This window comes from Fusarium poae, chromosome 4 (genome assembly GCF_019609905.1).
Source record: "Fusarium poae strain DAOMC 252244 chromosome 4, whole genome shotgun sequence".
Taxonomy (NCBI): domain Eukaryota; kingdom Fungi; phylum Ascomycota; class Sordariomycetes; order Hypocreales; family Nectriaceae; genus Fusarium; species Fusarium poae.
The window spans coordinates 1057535-1075622 of NC_058402.1; the positions used below are offsets into that span (position 1 = coordinate 1057535).

Here is an 18088-nt window from a genome sequence, read left to right on the forward strand (position 1 = left end):
GAGCGTAAGAGAGCCTCTCTCTGCCCTGCAAGGCAACTCAAACTTGGTTGCTGAGAGCTGAAAAGGAATGTCTTGGATTGTTTTTGCCGGGTTTATGTTGATCAGTCAATCACCGGCTCCTCTTGGTTGCTGATCTGGCTTATCATTCATCCCGTCCTGCAGGTATGTCTTAGGCAAAAGCTAGCGATTCGTAAGATGGACTTTGCCGACACAACGTTCCAATTTCTTTCTTCTTATCCTCATCTTGACCATTTTATTTGTTTTTTCATGCTCTTTATGTTTGGCGATTCATGAGCTTAAGTGACGATTTCATCTACCCAGCTCTAACTCTTCGATCAGAGTAGGGTTCTTCGATATTCCTTCGATATGAATGAAAAGACGGCCTCAGAGGCAATGCCTCTATTAAGAGACCGTTTTCATCAACGCCCGCGCAGATCTAATATTTCTACTGTGTTGGGACTCTTGGCTGCTGTTTGTCTCATCGGCTTCTTCCACCATCGCCCTCACCCTGCACCAAACGATATTGAGGAACCAACAGAGAAGCCATGGACTTGGAACGATGTAAGGACTAATTTACACCATTGGGATTAGATATCTGACGGAAACTGCAGATCAAACCACGACGAGATCTACGCTGGGAGTCTTGCTATGAGAAATTTGAATGTGCAAGACTTGACGTGAGTATTTGCTTCCTCCGTACTCACAACATGTGCTAACGATGTTGTCTAGGTTCCTATGGATTGGCTCAAGCCTTCTGATAGCAAGCGTGTGGTACTCGGAGTTATCAAGCTACCAGCCAAATCTAAGAACAATACAGTCTCCCCGCTATTCGTTAACCCTGGAGTATGGCCTCATTTGCTTTTAGTTACTTGTCATATATACTAACTCGATGGTACCAGGGCCCTGGAGGTTCGGGAATCGCCTTTGTGAAGCATGAGGGCCACATTCTACAAGCGATTGTAGGTGATAACCATGTAAGTCTACCCAACACTCAGACTCGGTACAATCTACTCACTGTTTCAGGACGTTATCAGTTTCGATCCTCGAGGAGGTGAGTTATATCTACAAGTCCCTGTTCCAAAAGAAGAAAAAAACCACTGACCATTTTAGTTGGAGTTTCTACACCGCGTGTCGAGTGCTGGGGTTCATCCCAAAGACGACGGCTTTGGGCTCTTCAAGACACACCCGTAGCCGATGAACACCCAGGTCTTATTTACGATGCTTACGCTCGAGCTGTAGCCTACTCGGGCACATGCGAGTCGGCAATGGAGGACATGGGTCTCATGAAGTTCATCGGATCTGCATCCATCGCAAGAGATATGCTGGAGATCTTGGACAAGACGGGTAATGAGAAGCTTCGTTATTGGGGCTTCAGTTACGGTACTATCCTTGGTGGCGTGTTTGCTGGACTGTATCCCGAGCGGGTAGAGAGACTTGTCAGTGATGGTGAGTCCCCCAGTGATATCGGCTCTCCTTGATCACTATTAACCAGGAACTTAGGAAACGTTGACTATCATGACTGGTTCAACTTGGATCACGGAAACTTTGTCTCTGATACGGACAAGATTTTCGACGCCTTTGACACAGCATGCCACAAAGTCGGTCCCCTCAAGTGTGCATTCCATGCCGAATCTCCCCAAGCTATCGAGAAGCGCCGAGGAGATCTCCTCGCCCATCTCAAGAAGTCACCAGTTCTAATCCCCGCATGGTCCCAAGATTCAGGCCCTGAACTACCTGTCCTTATCTCCTACTCCCATCTTCAGCGACTCATCCAGACTTGCATTTATGCTCCCATCGTCAAGTTTCCTCAACTAGCTCGTGTGTTTGCTGCTCTAGAGAAAGGCGACGGAGTGCCTTTCTACGAAATGGTTCTGGAGATGAGCGATAACAAGGCACTTGAGGGAGGTTTTTGCGAGCTGGGAGATACTCCTGCTACAACGCCTTTCGAGACGCCAATGGAACTCGATGCTTTCCCTGCCATCATGTGCTCGGATTCAAAGGCCGCGAACGAGTCGCCCGAGGAAATCGCAGAGTATTTTGGCAGGATTACGAACAAGAGTCGCTGGGCTGGTGCAGCCAATGCCAATTTCCGCGTTTCTTGTATTGGAAGAAAGACGAGACCGAAGTGGGAGTTTACAGATGGTGAGTACTAACTCCAGTTCCGACATATAAGACAAAGATGTTGACATATTTTGTAGCTGACTTTAGGGGCGATACTGCGCATCCTATTCTTTACATCGGCAACATAGCTGATAATGTCACGCCTCTACAAAGCGCATTTAACAACTCGGCCAAGTTTCCGAGCTCAGTTGTTTTGACCCAAAATGCATACGGGGTAAGACACCTTGGACTTCCTCAGTACAAAATACAAAACTAACTTATATTTTGCAGCATTGCTCTCTTGCAGCACCTTCAACTTGCTCAGTCCGTTACATAAGAGAGTACTTTCAAAACGGAACACTCCCTGCTAATGGAACTGTATGTGATTCGGATTTTGATCTCTTTGAGTTCCCTGGTTTGAACGAAGGTGTGATGGGTTTGGATGAACTTAGTTCGATTGCTCTCGAGTTGTCTAGAAAGGTAAAGATTCCGAGGGTTTTTTGAGGGGCCTTAATAGGATATATATATGTGCATGAATGAATTATGACTTATGGAGGGGAGTTGATTGGGGAGAAAGAGGTTGTGGCATGAGTATAAGCTATGAGATACAAACACAGTTGGCAATGCCATTCATGAATCAATCAAATTACTCAATTATTCCAACCAAAATGATTTCACACTATTCCTACACACCGTAATCCAACACAATCAATCATTGCGCTTAATATGCTGAGGTCCATGATGTACCTTCTCGGGCATCTTTAACCCCTTCTCAACCGTCTCTCTAACTTTCCTCTCCAGAGCCTCCCCTCTCGACCTCTCCTCTTCCCTCATCCTCTCCTCCTCCTCGAAAGAAACAGCATGCTTCCAGTTCCCCGCGCCTCCACGACCACCCAGCCCACCTCCCCGGACAGCTGGATTCTTCATGAGACTCGCGTTCACCGCAGCAGCAGTCTTCCTAGCCATCTCGTCCTGCTCAGCCGCGTCGGGCAAGTCTGACGGGTTGACGTAGTTGCCTGATCCGCCGCGTCCAGCGCGCGCTGGGACGTTGGCTGTTGCGCGATCTGGAGGGGGTACTTCGTCGGTGGCTAGGCTTTGAGCTTCAAGATCCTAAAGGGGTTGAATGTGAGATTGTGTGAGAGAACAAGTAAAGAGCAAGTTTACCTTGTCGGCTTCGTCAGCCTTGTTTTGGACAACGTAATTGCCTGCTCCACCTCTTCCAGTCTTGCGATATACGTCTTGATCAGCAGTCATTGTTGTTTTGTTATTATGATAATGTATGCGGTATTGGGATCAAGACAAGGTAGCTGTTAACACTAGGCAACGCAGGCAGTTATGAACAAGGTTGTTGTTGTTGTGGTGGTTGAGCAATAACAAATAAAAGATAAGCTTCAAATATCTACAATCAAAAAAAGTCAAGATGAGAAGAATAAAATTTAAAAACCTCAAAACGACCAAGCCACCGACGGATTAAGAAACGTGGGGGATGAGCCTTTAAACTATGGTGCTACTGTACCTAACCAAGGAACTGTACTTTGTCCGACATGATGAGTTTCATATTGGTGTTGCCTCTATCTCTCTCAGACAAATCTGCCTCCTGCTAATAACTTTATCTCTGACCAGACTTGAGTGCGAAGAGGCAACTTGCGGTCTTTTTATGTGTCAATGGATTCGGACATGAGAAATGGTCCAGCGCCCGCTGTAAAATTGAAACTACCTAAATTAAGAACACTCTAATCCGCGGGGTACATGAACTAGACTGTAGATCTTGATAGATTGACTGTGTGCCATGTTGCTATGAGTGATTTGCTTCTCTTTCACATGTATGTATGTATAAGACATTCCAAGTTGTCATCATATCAATCTCTTTATATAATGAAATTATGTTTTGGGTATGACCTTCTCTCAGTAAAAAAAAGTCTCTTTTGTTATTGTGGCTTGAACTGCAAGTTGATGTCATGATTAATGATCGACATTGTTGTAAGTGTTCAAGAAGGGCTTTGACCTTGAGAGACAGACTTCGCAGGTACCGAGATCTAGCATATCTGAACCAATCTAGATCAAACACATTCATCCTGTAGATCGTTCATTTTATCCTGATTCTGTGACAAGAGCCAGGGTGTGTAAAAGCAAGCCCTCTCTTTCCACTGGCGTCGAGACGTGGCATTCACGAAAACGAATAATACAGTCCACACTGAACAATTTACAAAGAATAGACTTTAATAAACAAATCAGTCATGCATATCCACTGTGATTCCGTGAAATCACACAGACGTCGTCAAGGAAGCTAAAGACTTTGTCATCGAGTGCTCCGACATCGGCAATTATCCTTCACCCAACCACCCATGAAGGATACATGCCTACTCGTTGACATCCGAGGCCTGGTGCCCTTATCAAGCAGTATGCAGATCCAGGCACGTCTTTTTCAAAAGGGCAACTGCGAGTGTCGACCTCTGCTGAGCTTATCTACACACTGGGAAGCACGTCACGAACGCCTTCAAATGGTGAATCCTGCGGGACATCCGTTCAAGAAATCAAAGCCACAATCTCAAAGTTGAGCTGCAAGCCGCCTTCAATCCTCAAGCCACAAAGGCTAGTCGAGTTATTCATTGTTTCTGGAATCTGAGCAAAAGGAATTCGGGTACCCGTCCACCCGTTGTAGGGCTCGAAACCCAACCAACATTCCATTCGTCCCGTCTTCTAAGCTGTCCCTGGCCCAGTCCGGCCCCGACAAGCATTGCTGATCTCGGGAAGGGACAGACTAACAAACCGTAGCCTCTGCTCTGTCTTTAGAAATTTGGGCAGACGATCCCATCGATGGAATCCTTGCCATGTCTCAAGACCTCAGCCAGAACATATGTAAAAAGGAATCCTAAACACAATGATATGAAACCACGTGGACTGGGCAGCTCCCATGTCATGCAGGAACAGCACAGCTCAGGAACATGGAATATCGAGCAGTGCCTTGCGGTGATAATACAACCTTGCTGACGTTGTCCTCTCGGGATTGCTCGTGCTTGTAACGGCGAGAGTCACAGACAGCATGGAGGCATCTTTCAAACATCTTTTGTCACTGCCTGTATCCAGTCAACTGATGAGGCATGAAATTCCCCATTCTTATCAAGATAGGAACATCCATATCCACATCTCTTTGAATCCCTGTCGGGGTCCAGAGCACGCCCCTGTGCGTATTCTGTCCGTGGGGCGTACCAGCTGTGCCACAGATACCAGCAGGACCCAGTCCAGCCCAGCGAGGCGGGCGTCGTGATAGAGGAGAGGGTAATTAATTCATAAGGCGGGGAAAGGAAGCCTCGGCGACAGAAAGACAAATGGCATTTGGCGGCAACTGGCGGACACGGAGTTCGGGCTCGCAACCGCTCTGTACCGCTGGACAACTGGCGGCATCATAATGTAAGTGCCGATGCTGTACAGACACTATAGTCTATGTGCTGTACAATCGTCAAACAACCAGAGATTCTGTAACTGGTTGAGAACCCTTCAAGTGGATTCAAAGGTCCGAATACTGGTGACTGATGAGGTCTCATTCTCGATCAATTCATGCAAACACAACCGTAAAGCGAGGCAGGTCGTCACCGACCATTCCAATGGTATCGATCCTATTTGGATTAGTGTTAGGTCTTCTGCCCCTAAGGGACGGAGGAGTCCAAGAGAGGTGATTGTTGTGTTGGTTGGTTGCCAAACTGCGTGTTGCTGCTTTTGACACTAAGACGGTCCAGATATCCACTCGACTCCAGCTGTCATGAGCCAGACTAGGTAAGCCTCTTGTACATACTACAGTACAGTACTGTCCATCTGTAGGTAGTGCTTTGTAGTGCACTATAGTGGTGTGTGTAGCGGACAGCGGGCCTCTGGAAGCGGCGGCTCTTCCAAAGATCCAGTGCTTGTGCTTTAACGACCAGTGATCCCCCGGATCGTCAACGCAGGTTCGGCTGCAGAGCCGGTAATGCGAGCAATCCAATACTGTTGCCGACAAAAGTGAAATTCAGGACAAATACTATATTGGTGTACAGTAAAGTATGTATGAATTGTCTGTCCTCGTGCCAATGTCTCACTGTTGAGTAGCTCACTGGCCAATAACGACATACTCGCACGGCAGTGAATGGATGCGAGTGCTTGTTTCTCAATCAATAATTTTTTTTCTGGCTCAAGACAGGATCGAGATCGACAGAATGTGGAGGAATGTGTATCGAGTCTGATTGGCCTTTGTTCATGTAAGCTCAAAACACCCCCAATACCGTCTTGTCCTAGCACATAGGTTAGGGATTCCACTCTTATGGAGTCTTTGTCGTGTTAATTAAAGGGAACCAGTCTTTTTTTCTTTCAACACCAGTGTCAATCACTGCGTGGCAGTGAACTGTTGATTCTCATGTCAGAATTACATCATTGAGTGAAATACGCATGAAAATGGTAAAGTCAGTGTGCAATCGATATTTGAAATGGGGGTCAAAAGATTTCAGGATAATCTTGAATGAGTTTCAGTAGTTAGTTGCCTTTTAGCCAGGGGAGCACACACTCTGATGACGTCGTTGCGATCTCAAAACTTGAATTGTTGTCTTCGTATCTGAGAGCCAATTTGACAAAGGATTCTAAGGAATGCACCAGCCATTTGATTGATCTTCAAAACATCAACCCCACGTGTTGAAGCTTGAAAATTGGGAAAATTGGCACTGGATAGTCTCTCGTTATTGGTAGACTTTTTTTCCGACGGGAACTGGGATTTATATTGAGGATCGTCGAATTCTATCTCAAGACGGAAATGCCCCGTAGGATAGTCAGGAACGTGTAATGAATCTCGAGTGCTAAAGAGACTGTCAATGTGTCCATCATTAGTCTCGAGATGAGGATGTTGATGGTAAAGAAAGAAGCCGGAAACCAGGAGCCCTGTCTGTTTGGGTAGGTAGGCAGTTCGTCTGATCGATAGAAACAGTGGCGATCAAAGACTGAGGTTACACCTTCCGCAGTTACACAACACAACAGTAGCACAGGCCACCCTTTTTTTACCCGTAGAGGGTTGGAGCAACACATCCTCCTAAATTCTCACGATACTTCCTCCTCTTCAAGGGTTACTAGACTCCCGGTGACCAGACACAACCGACGGCAGGACGGAAGTGCAGCAATTAGGTCAGGTGAAAGTGCTTGTGATCTGTGACGATCCAAGAAGGGAATAGCAGTTTGAGGGGTAAATGGGTACATATCAGTGCTGTACGTAGATCAACCATATGTATCTGGGATTCGACAATGATTGCAGCCGAGTGCCGCCTAAGATATTGTGTATTTAGGTATGTAGCAGATGCATATACATAACTAATAATCTATCTATCACATACTTGACACGTTGAACAGGATACTTGGCTGTTTGTTACCGTTCACACCCGCCTCCTTTCTGTGCATCACTCATTACGTGAGAATCTGGGCTAATCTGGTCCAATTGATACCATAAAAAAGACCAATAGATCTCATTACTTACTTCCTTTGCCCCTTTTAGCATCGTCAGTCATTTATTGTCAATGCTAGTCCCTTTATTAAGCGTACCAGTTAACCGAAAATTGCGGTGTCAACTAAATCCAGGGCTCTCCTTTTTCTACTTCCATTGACAATGGCTTTTTTAGCGACGTGATGGTGGCTGTAGCTGACGACTCTTGGGTGTTGGTGGTGGATCGGCTTCTGTCTGTATCGAGAAACTAAGAATGAGGGGTATGCATCCCATTAGTTAGTAAATTAACTACACGCCCTAACCGTTTTAGGGAGCTCTAAATCAAATAATTCCATCCTCAAAGAAGACATGCTACGCTCTTGAGAAACAAGAGCAGGCACTCTTGGGCAAGTAATCTCTGGATATGGACTAAACTTTGCTACTCTATATACGATCAATGCAATATCCCTTAGAGTCGCATGGGATGTGTAGCCCTGACAAGAGTTTACATGGATGCTTCATCGATCGCTGACAGATCGACCAAAGAGAAAAAAAAAGTTGGAAAAAGAAGGGTCTCAACTTTTTTTTTCTCCTTGGAACGTCCAGAACAAGCCATTGCCGAATAAGAAGAAGTCCCTCTTCCTTCTGACTTTCTGTCTAACCAGACGGATCGGAGTATAAAACATCAGGCCAATAAGTCAGACCAGTAAACATGTACAGTACCGTAGCGTTATCAGATCAGATCACCACTTGGTCACTTGGCTGGATTAACCCGTTAAGGTTACTGCAGCAGTCAGGGCCAGGGCAAGGGTTAGGTTTGAGTTGAAGGAGCATATGCGGGTTATCACCACGTGTAAGAGGAGAGGATAGGAGGAATTGTTTCCAACAGCAGGATAGATTGTAACATGCCAGGGATAGATTGAATTCGTACTGTGGTTGTGACGGACATGAAATGTTGCTTCGCCGCTCAGTCATCAATCAATCCATCTCTTGGCGAGAAGCAAGCAATAACGACGCTGATGTCAGCGACATTGAAACTGCATAATTAAACTTCAGGCATAAAACAACACAAATAACCTTTTAAGAAAAGCATTACGCGTTGTTGGGATGGTTACAGAAACAGGTTTCCAAAACATCCACAACCAAGGGCTCGAAACAGATCCATTGATCGGTCCTTGGTCAAACGTCTCATTAGACGCGTCTCACGCTGGTACTATGTTCAGTTAGCGAGAGACATGAGAGCCTCGTCTAGTGGGTAGCAGAAGAAACGACCTCCTTAGTCTTAGGGTACAAAAATAAGTAGCCTATGAAACATAGTCTAAAAAGCATAAAGTATTCTACTAATTTCGTCTCTTGTGCTCCCAGCGGCCAATTTTTCTGTAACCCTGAGAGCTCGTCTCTTTCAATATTTGTTCATTCCCAAACCTAACAATGCCCTTCGACAAAGGAGTTAATGAGACACAGCAGCCTATCACATACGAGAGTTGACATGGTGAGCACAGATCGATATTGGTACCTGACAGCTGTACAAAATTACCCAATACGAGATGAATTGACGACCACTTGTTCAAGAAACTTTAAACAAATTCTCGACCCGAGGATGTGAGACAATCTCGCTATTACGATTTCCAGATATCATGGTAGCAGTCATCTCGTCTTGTTGGAACGCATTGTATTGAATTTGTAGGCATTGGTGGTCAAACACATCGCGCTGGCTCTCCCTTTCTTGAATAGAGTTTACAGTGCGAGTGTTGACTAATAATTCCATCCCCCAGATTTCAGGACCCCACTCAGTCCCCAAAATGAGTCTTCCCTTCAGCATCAACTCCTCACTTCTACCATCGAAACCGACTCAGCTCCCCACCCAGTGCGAGCTCATCACCATCTCGATTAAGTCTGGCGAGACTAGGCCGCTCAGTCCGGGCAGGGCTGCTATTACTGCCAGCAGGCTACAGGCTATCTTCAGGCTACAGGCCAGGCCACGGGGCCACCGTCCACTCTACCCGTCTCGGAAGTTGGGGAAATGGAGAGAGCGAGCCTGGCTGCAGCGACGTGATAATTAAAGCCTAGTATGTATATTTTTATACATACGGATCAAAGACACTGTACAAAACTGTATCATGTACGTTAGTATTGTGCCACGGACGGAGTCCAGGCAATGCAATGAGGACATGGACGCGTCGGGTGACGAATCAGCCCAGAATCAAGCGGCGAGCATAACAAAGGATTGACTCCCAACAGTAAACCCAAGCCGAACGACGAGCGTCACCCATCGCGATTGTTGAGACAGATGCACTCTCTTTATACCCTCCGCCTGGAACCGTTTGTGCAGACGGGACCTGACTTTCTCAGCAGCAGATAGCCTTCAGGAACAGTGGAAACGGTCTAGTTTATTCCCCTGGCTACAACGTTGTGCAGCGGACAGGACCCTGGCACGATTTGTGATGGTGCACAAACCGAGCCAATTCACTCTTTTATACCTTATCAAGGAAAGACCGGTGCCAGTTTGTGAGGGGAATCCAATCATGGACCAGCGCAAAAGCACAACGCCTCATGCAGGACGGGAGGGGAATTGAGGGGATACATGCTTCTGTCTGTCTGTCTGTCTGTCTGTATGCATGTCTGTACAGTACTGTACTGCCAGCATGTCCCCTCAAAGTTGATGACTGTCGACTGTTGATAGCATGCTCTTGCCATCACTTCCTTTGGTAGCAAGCAGCAAGCGAAGCCAGGCATAATTTGTCTTGTGTCTCCTTCTCAGATTATCTGTCCGTTCCTTCAGGTCAGAACAAGGGGATGGGATAGAGCCATCGATTGCTCAGCCCCCGTTCGCCGGCCGATTGCGACTTTGGGCGCATGACACACCCACCATCTAACGCCACACCCATCCGCGGACCACGGCCTGACCCCCTCCTCTCCCTCTCAGGTTCTCCCTCTCACGGGCTCTCTTTCCCTGCTGCAACTCAGTTCGGATGCTTTGGCAAGGATGTAACGAACCAATCGACCTGCCGCTTCAACTCCACCCGTAGCCACTCCATGGCTAGAGAAGCCCCCCGAACATCAGAACAAATGGCAGCACGTAGCGCTTGGTGGAAGTCGTTGGAACCCGGTCCAGGGCCTTGGCTCCCTGTGGTTGAGCCCCCCTCTTGACTTCCAAGGCACAAGGCCATGTTTGGTGGCTCAAATGTACTGTATACTAGTGAATAAGTGACCAGCCGGGTGCGCTTTCACTGAACAGAGCAAGTCTCGATAGTAATCGCACAGGCATCAATCAATTCAGACATCCTATTCAGACACCAGTCTGCTACATACGCCCCGCTCCTGACCACACACACACCCTGGGCTTGGGTGCTGCTTCCCAAAATATTATTTCTCGTCTGTTCTGGGACTCCTGCTGGCAACATCTTTCTCCTCTCACCACTTCTCTCCCTCCTGTCAACACCATTCCAGCATCTCCGGTTCAAGTCTAACTACCAACACTCTACCAAACGCCTAGTTCGTGATCGACACGACTCCAGTCGGTCGAATCCTGAACATATACCAAGTCGCCGGCAATGGCCTCATCCAAAGTACGCTGCCCTCAACCCTCGGAGGGACCGAGCCCGAGCCCTGTCATGATCTTTTTCACGACCTGCCAGATGGCATAACAACCTACCAAGGCCCAGATTTGCTGATCTCCTTTCGTCCTCTTCAGGAAATGCAGCAGTCCTCGAGGCCATTGACTCAGACCCGTTCTCCGATGTCGTCCACGTCGTCGGCCCTCCCCGGCCGTCAATCCCACGCTCGGACGAGCTCGCACTCGCTGCTCACAGGCGCTCTCAACGCCAACCACAGAGTGACTCGACGCAAGTCTGTCACAAACCCGAATGCGAACGTTACCGCGATCGCTGCTGCTCTTAGGGAGAGTGAGCGTTCAAACGCCTTGCCCATCAACAGCGGCCGCCGAATGTCAAAGAGCGCTGCTGCTCGTGCTGCCATCGCCGGTAGCCTTCCCTCCCCGCCTGCTAGCCTCCCGAACCACAAGTCGATACCCGAGACGAAGCAAGAACTCAATGGTAGCGCCATTGACGATGAAATGAACGATGGCTCAGCTGATGAGGGAACTGCCAAGTTCCAAAAGGCTCGTCAACGCCGTGCAAGCGACGGCCAGCCTCTCAAGGAGGGCAAGAAGAGCAACAGGGTTGAGGTTCGCTGTGACAAGTGTGGTAAAGGCTACAAGCATAGCAGCTGCTTGACTAAGCACTTGTTGGTTCCCCTCCTCCCAATGACTTGCCCCGACATAGAAAGCCTTGTCTTTAGACGAGAGCTGTTTTTGGCGTGTAGCATTGCGTACTCATGAATCCATATCACTAACAGTTTCTAGGTGGGAACACACACCTGAGTGGGCATTGACTTCCAAGTTGCTCATTTCAAAGCATCAACAAGTCCAGCTGCTTGAAGCTGCTTCGGTTCTTGTAACCATGAACGGCATTGAGGGCAACGCTGCCACTCCTCCTGAGTCTACAAAGGACTTTCAGAGTGAGGCCGGGTCATCATCGCCTGCTACCTCTAGATACTCTGACCCTGAGGAGCGACAGAGCTCTGCCGACACTACACCACCTCCGCTTACCGAAGGTGTCAGCGTCAACGGCACCTCCTACCGCAACAAGCGCTACAGCAACGGGTACGCTAGAAGCTACCAGTCAGCTGCATCGTTTGGAGCTGGTAGTGTGCCATATGGCTCAGGCTTTGGCCACTACCGCCAGCCTAGCAATGATCACCACCGTCCCAGTTCTTCCGGTCGCAATGCCACGGGAGAGGACGATAGAGATCTGGCTGCTGCAGTTGAGCTCCTCAGCTGCAGCTTTGGTAGCAACAACGGATCCCGTCCTGCTATGACTCCTGCAGATGCGCCTCCCGTTCCCCCACTGCCGGCTCAGTACCTGGATCAAGCGACGTCACTATCGACAGCGAGCTTCATCAACAGCTTTCCACGTCGACAGCCCGAGAGTTTTACTCGCGGTGACATGAGACGTCCTAGCGTGGACGTTCGAATGGATGGTAGCGGCGATTCTGTTATGGACGATGACGATTTCGAGATGCGTTCGCGCGGTCGAAGTGAGGATGATGACGATGGTGTTTTTGGTCGCATGGAGGAATGATTTTTTGGATGCATCATTAATGGGTAACGATTGGGACGGAGTATATCTCTTGGGTCGGGCATGCAGGCTCTGGAGTTGGATTTATCGGATGACGTCGATGGATAAGCGCGTTATCTCTTCTTCTTTTTTTTTATATCTTCTGTATCACATACAGCGTGTTATCATGAGGTGGACCAGATCTCCGCTGTCGATTCCCAGCACCGAAGAGTGGAGGGCCCGTCTGGTGAGGAACTAGATGAGATTGCATCGCCACGAGGTTAAAGTGAGGATTCGGACAGGCGTCGAGTTGGATGCCCAAATAAATACCTACCAAATGGAAATCAAACATTGAAACCACATTACAGTGTTACAACATTGGATCACCATGGGATCAAGAGTGAATTGAATGAATGATTGAATGAATCAATTGATGAAAAATAAGGAAGAACAACATCGTGATGATGAGACATCACTGTACGGTTCAGACAAGGTCACAGAAGAGCAGCCAGCCAGCCTCATTCATCAAAGGACAAATAGATGAACAAAACGAGAGCCGAGGGTGATCAATGATCACCTCTTTTTTGGCGGCAACGATTGATTGATGAATCAATTATTGCTTGCTTGTAGCATGAGAGAAAAGAAGAAGAAAATCGGAGGGTTAAAGAGAAGAGAAAAACCTTCATCTTCCATGTCGGCTGTCAAAATAGCTACTAACCTAGTCTAGTAGGTGCGTAGTGGGGAACTCGAGGTTGAGAAATGCCGTGAAGGTCCATCTTATGGAGGTTGCCCGGACAGCGACGTCACTGATTGCCCAGTTCCCCACTGCAACCTGCCTTGTCTACTACCTCTAGGTGCTGAACTGCCTGAACTCTTACCCTCCCTCGCCTACACAGGATCGCAAACACAAAAACAACGCCCTGACTCTCCCTGAATCCAGGTCGCAAACCTCTGGTATTTATCTTTTCGGCTTAGTCTAGACAGGTGGCATTTCCCTGAGTCTTGGACAATACATTGTCTCAACCAAAACAAACAAAGAAATGGCAACAAGAAGAAGCGTCGCCGCGACCAGCGACGATACGGCGTTGACAACAACTCCATCATCGCCAAAACAGGTGCAGCGACCTCCGCCATCATTTCGCGACATGGTCCCCCACCAGGCAAAGTTCCCTCTTGCGATCGCGACAAGCTTCGCGATGGCGTCATTGGGATACAGCTTGCTAAGTGAGCTCACCAACGCCGAGCTCGCTGGCCTCAGCAGGACCCAGGATACTTGGGAAGAGGTTGCCCTTTTGGCCGGCTGGAGAATGTTAGTAAATGTGTTCTATTCAGCCGAAGACGTACTAACAGATGTGATTATAGTGTTGAGTTGACGATAGGATGGTATGCAAAGCTAGACAGCCTCGATGTCGCGATGCTGGATCTACTATCTCACGGCCCTCACGTTAGTTAATCCACCTCTCTCAACGCCGGATCTCGTTCAAAGCTGACTTGTCAAAGTTCTACCTGCTCACAACTTTCTACGGGCTCAACTGGACCACGGCAGCCTCAGCACTCGCCATTGACATTTTCTCAGTCGCCGTGCCGTTTTACCTGCTTCGCCCGCTCTCTCCCATCCATACACCTTCAGCTGCCGCTGCTGCAGGTTTGCCTAACCGCGAACTCCTCGACCTTCCGCTTCAGTCGTACACGGCCGCTTTGTCGACAGGCATCTACACTGTTGTCCTCGTTCTGGCGCTGCGTTTCGTTCTGCCTCGCATCCTGGTCGTCAACTACTCAGGAGTAGGCACTCTCGAGCCTGCCTACAATGCTTCTTATGCTGCCATTCTTCCGGTGACAACCCTTTTCGGTATCGCCGCCAGCACTTTTATCTTTGCGCCTTTCGCGACCACGGCACGTGCTAAGGAGGATGACAAGATCAACGAGTTTGACCCCGTGGCTGCATCTCTCGGAGAGACCGTCTGGTGGAATGTGTGGGGTTACACTGTCAAGACCAAGGTGGTTATTCGTCGAACAGTGATTGTTGCTTTTGTCGCTGCGGTCAACACGTTCCTTGCCTCTTACAAGACCATGTATCGAGTTGATGCCATTGGAGCAGCTGCATATGCAGGCGTCTGGACATTCGCCGCTGTCTGCAGTGGCATTGGCCTTGGTTTTGTTGGCGGAGAATAGATGCCCAGCAGTGCCATGTCTAGAAGGCTGATCAGCCTCATGTACAGGGTCTTGTACAGGGTATGTTGGGGGCCAAAGAAGAGGATATTGATAGTATCCTTGTTTCTAGATTGGCGGATGAGAAGATGGATGGATGGATACCCCGGTTTTCCTATATCGATCGGAGTCAGAAGGATTCAGGGTATAGCCAGTTGGCAATGCCGTTGAGATTGGCCTCAAGTGGCTATGTTTTTTGTTTATATTGTTTTCTCTGTTATATTATGCTAGGTTTGTTTTGATAATGTATGAATACCAGTATTTTGAGATAGTATTATTAATTGTTAGTCTATCAATATGCTTCAGGTTGTAGGCAATGAAGAGTCATAGATTGAAGATGTCGTCAAGGCATTTGGAAAGTTAGTCACATGCCTAATGTGCCTAATAGATAATATAAATGAATCAGGCATTCTGGGCGATAGCTTGGCGTCTTCTAGAAGGAAGAAAAAAGATGGTGTGCGTCTGTAGACGGAGAAACTCACGATAGAGCGAATTGCAATTCAACGAGAGAGTCAAGTGGCTTTTCCGCTCTCTCATAGGGCTGAGGCGATGCAACCATGACAATGGTCATGGGCAAACGGGAAGCATTCCGTAGACCCAAGGGTTAGACTAGGGGCTGTACAGCCTCGGGCGATTCCTAACGAAACAAGGGTTTAATCTGAACTGCTAAAATACAGAAACGCCCGAAAAGTTCTCAAGGCAGCAGAATAGATTGTACGTTGATCGGCAATTCGGTATACTTAACAGGACGCTTATACGGGGCAGATAGACAGTCCCAAGCTGACAACCCCTGTCTGCCTGTTCCCTAACATCTGGGTTCCTTATGACGCTTAGCAGCTGCATGCATGAGAAGAACAATCCTCTTTGGAAAGTGAAGAGCGCGAAATGGTGGTGTTCGTAGGATGAACTAGGCGTCTGGGGTCTTTGATAGGACTGTTTGTAGACTATACCCTTGTTGTACTAATTATTGGATATCTTGGTCTTCCTCTAGGCTGTGGAGATCCACAAAGACTGCCTTGTGAGTTTGTCTCAAATAGTTTCAGTTTTGGTCGAGCTATGTGGCAAGTCAGTGTTAATACTCAAAAGATTTATATTTACTGTAATGATGATTGTCTCTAGATGATAATTGTCATTGTTGAAAAGTTAGAATCTTGAGAAACAGACAAGTTCAGCGTATGACTTGGATAGAAGCAGGCAGTAACAGACTACCAAAGATGAATCACAGACTACTGAAACCTATCCTGCATTTCCCCATCTAGACCTGCATATACTCTCTAGCCCAATGAGCCTCAATCCAAGTGCCCCAAGCAGAGCAAGGCGTCACGCCCTTGCAGTGCAGTGCCCGGCATGTCTACAGGTCCCGTGCCTGGCCTGAGCAATAAGGGATCATCTAGTTCTGGAGTATATGCCTTATGGTGGGGGCTAAACTTGACATGGATTTTTCAAACATATGGATGTAAGTCTTGAGGCTCCAGTATGCCTACTCTCAGTTTCAACCTTTTGCGCAGATGGGTTGAAAGTCGTGGGTATAAGAGAAAGGGATTGTTCCTGAGGAACACAATCAACAATTCCATCTTAACTACAGTCTCTATCACAACAACTCGGAGGATACCAGGCATTCGTTTATACTCCAAACAACAAACCCAATCTTTTACAAGAACATTTGCAAACACTACTACAACAAACTTCAACATGTCCAGCTACTACAGTCAACAACCCGCCTACAAGAGATCGAAGAGTGTCAAGAGTGACCATGAAATCACTCTCAATGGCCCCCTTGATGTTGTGGGATCTGTCAAGTCTGGAAGCAGCATCAACTTGAATGGTGATGTGATTGTTCGTGAGAAGCTTGATGCATATGGATCCATTGGTCTCAATGGGAACATCACATGCGAGTAGGTAGATGTTGTTATGTTAGAATAGTTCCAATTGCTAACTTGTTAATAGTGGAAAAGTCCAGGCTTATGGAACTATCGCAGTGAATGGCTATACTATGGCCAACGACAAGATCAAGGGCCGTGGAAAGCTCAGAGTTATGGGAACACTTGTTGGAACAGACCTAGAAATTTATGGAAACATCACCATCACAGGACACCTGTACGTATACTTGCTATTATCTGGATGAGTGTGAAAATAACACAGGACAGGAGATGCAGACGCCTTGTCGCCTACGGAAACATCACACTGATAGGAAGCGATTCATCATACTATGCCGAAGAGTCTGAACAAATCGCTGGAGCAGTCATGATGAGGGAAGCTGAACCCGACTGGGAATACTAGTCCAATTGCTTGAGCTGGGTTTCACGACGAGACTCATGATGTCGAATGGCTATGGAGTTATGATGGCATGTTGGTTGTGGGAGATTTTGTTTCATTGATCTGGATGAAGGAACATGGGTTAGAACTGTGATATCACTTTGGCGTTTTATTTATTTCACTTAGACATGATCATTAGAGGAGGATAATACTGCCTGTATTTTGGAAATAGGCTATTGTATGAGATAGGTTGAAATTGAATGAGGTTGAAAGGAGATGCAGGCATTACTACCCTAAAGTGATAGTGACTCAATTTTAACTCTGGTGAAACTCAAGCCGTTGTTTCTAGACCCCCAGAGTAGCGATATTACCTTGGAATGATAAAGTAAGAACCCATGGTTAAACATATTCTATATGGACTGGACTCGGTGGTTGAATGAAAGTTCAAATATTTTGGTCAGACCTCTGACTTGGTGTACGATGTTGAACACCCATCATGATCTCACATATGTTACAGTGCCCAACGAAAAGAGTCATAAACCTTATTCTAACCCTAGTCCTGCAGGATCAAGACACACATGATCTCCATATAATGAGTATTGCGCCATGTTGTTGATGTAAAAAGGCTTCATCATGAGTGGTGCAGTCCTATAATGACTCTTCCAAGGCATTCATTCTATGGGTCTCAAATATGCCTTGACCCCGGTTTGGTGCGGAGAGTAACCGGGGCTCCTGTCGATCGAGCACGAAAGAAATGACTTGCAGAGGCTTGTTATCAAAATCATGTAAGTTGTTCTTGTTAAGTTAGAATTGGAGCCTAATCAGGCAGTCAGTCCTACATTTGCATGCATTTCAACATCACATGATCTTTTACAGCCACTTGCTCTATCGCCACTGGATCCAAACCCCAGTCGCGTTGGTAGTGGGGCGCGACCGACCAGGTACTAGCGTATTTTCCATCATTCGCGACTTG

The 18088-nt window shown here is 47.4% G+C and overlaps 6 protein-coding genes across 6 annotated transcripts; 5 read left to right on the top strand and 1 right to left on the bottom strand.

Moving 5' to 3' along the window:
* Positions 1–366: 366 nt before the first annotated feature.
* FPOAC1_010457 (uncharacterized protein) lies at positions 367–2604 on the top strand (the record flags this gene model as incomplete). Its single annotated transcript, XM_044854848.1, has 9 exons — positions 367–561; positions 612–677; positions 730–843; positions 900–974; positions 1024–1051; positions 1111–1446; positions 1501–2142; positions 2199–2335; positions 2392–2604. The coding sequence occupies 9 exons, from the start codon at positions 367–369 to the stop codon at positions 2602–2604; spliced, it is 1806 nt and encodes a 601-aa protein (XP_044702161.1).
* A 204-nt stretch (positions 2605–2808) lies between these two features.
* FPOAC1_010458 (uncharacterized protein) lies at positions 2809–3354 on the bottom strand (the record flags this gene model as incomplete). The annotated part of the gene is made up of 2 exons (XM_044854849.1): positions 2809–3210; positions 3265–3354. 2 exons carry the CDS (start codon positions 3352–3354, stop codon positions 2809–2811), a joined length of 492 nt encoding a protein of 163 aa, XP_044702162.1.
* Positions 3355–10390: 7036 nt separating this feature from the next.
* FPOAC1_010459 (uncharacterized protein) lies at positions 10391–10684 on the top strand (the record flags this gene model as incomplete). Its single annotated transcript, XM_044854850.1, has 1 exon — positions 10391–10684. The coding sequence occupies one exon, from the start codon at positions 10391–10393 to the stop codon at positions 10682–10684; it is 294 nt and encodes a 97-aa protein (XP_044702163.1).
* Positions 10685–11273: 589 nt separating this feature from the next.
* On the top strand, positions 11274–12675 carry FPOAC1_010460 (uncharacterized protein; the record flags this gene model as incomplete). Its single annotated transcript, XM_044854851.1, has 2 exons — positions 11274–11779; positions 11898–12675. 2 exons carry the CDS (start codon positions 11274–11276, stop codon positions 12673–12675), a joined length of 1284 nt encoding a protein of 427 aa, XP_044702164.1.
* Positions 12676–13691: 1016 nt separating this feature from the next.
* On the top strand, positions 13692–14823 carry FPOAC1_010461 (uncharacterized protein; the record flags this gene model as incomplete). The annotated part of the gene is made up of 3 exons (XM_044854852.1): positions 13692–13960; positions 14014–14095; positions 14152–14823. The coding sequence occupies 3 exons, from the start codon at positions 13692–13694 to the stop codon at positions 14821–14823; spliced, it is 1023 nt and encodes a 340-aa protein (XP_044702165.1).
* Positions 14824–16551: 1728 nt separating this feature from the next.
* FPOAC1_010462 (uncharacterized protein) lies at positions 16552–17139 on the top strand (the record flags this gene model as incomplete). Its single annotated transcript, XM_044854853.1, has 3 exons — positions 16552–16754; positions 16807–16956; positions 17016–17139. 3 exons carry the CDS (start codon positions 16552–16554, stop codon positions 17137–17139), a joined length of 477 nt encoding a protein of 158 aa, XP_044702166.1.
* Between the last annotated feature and the right edge of the window lie 949 nt (positions 17140–18088).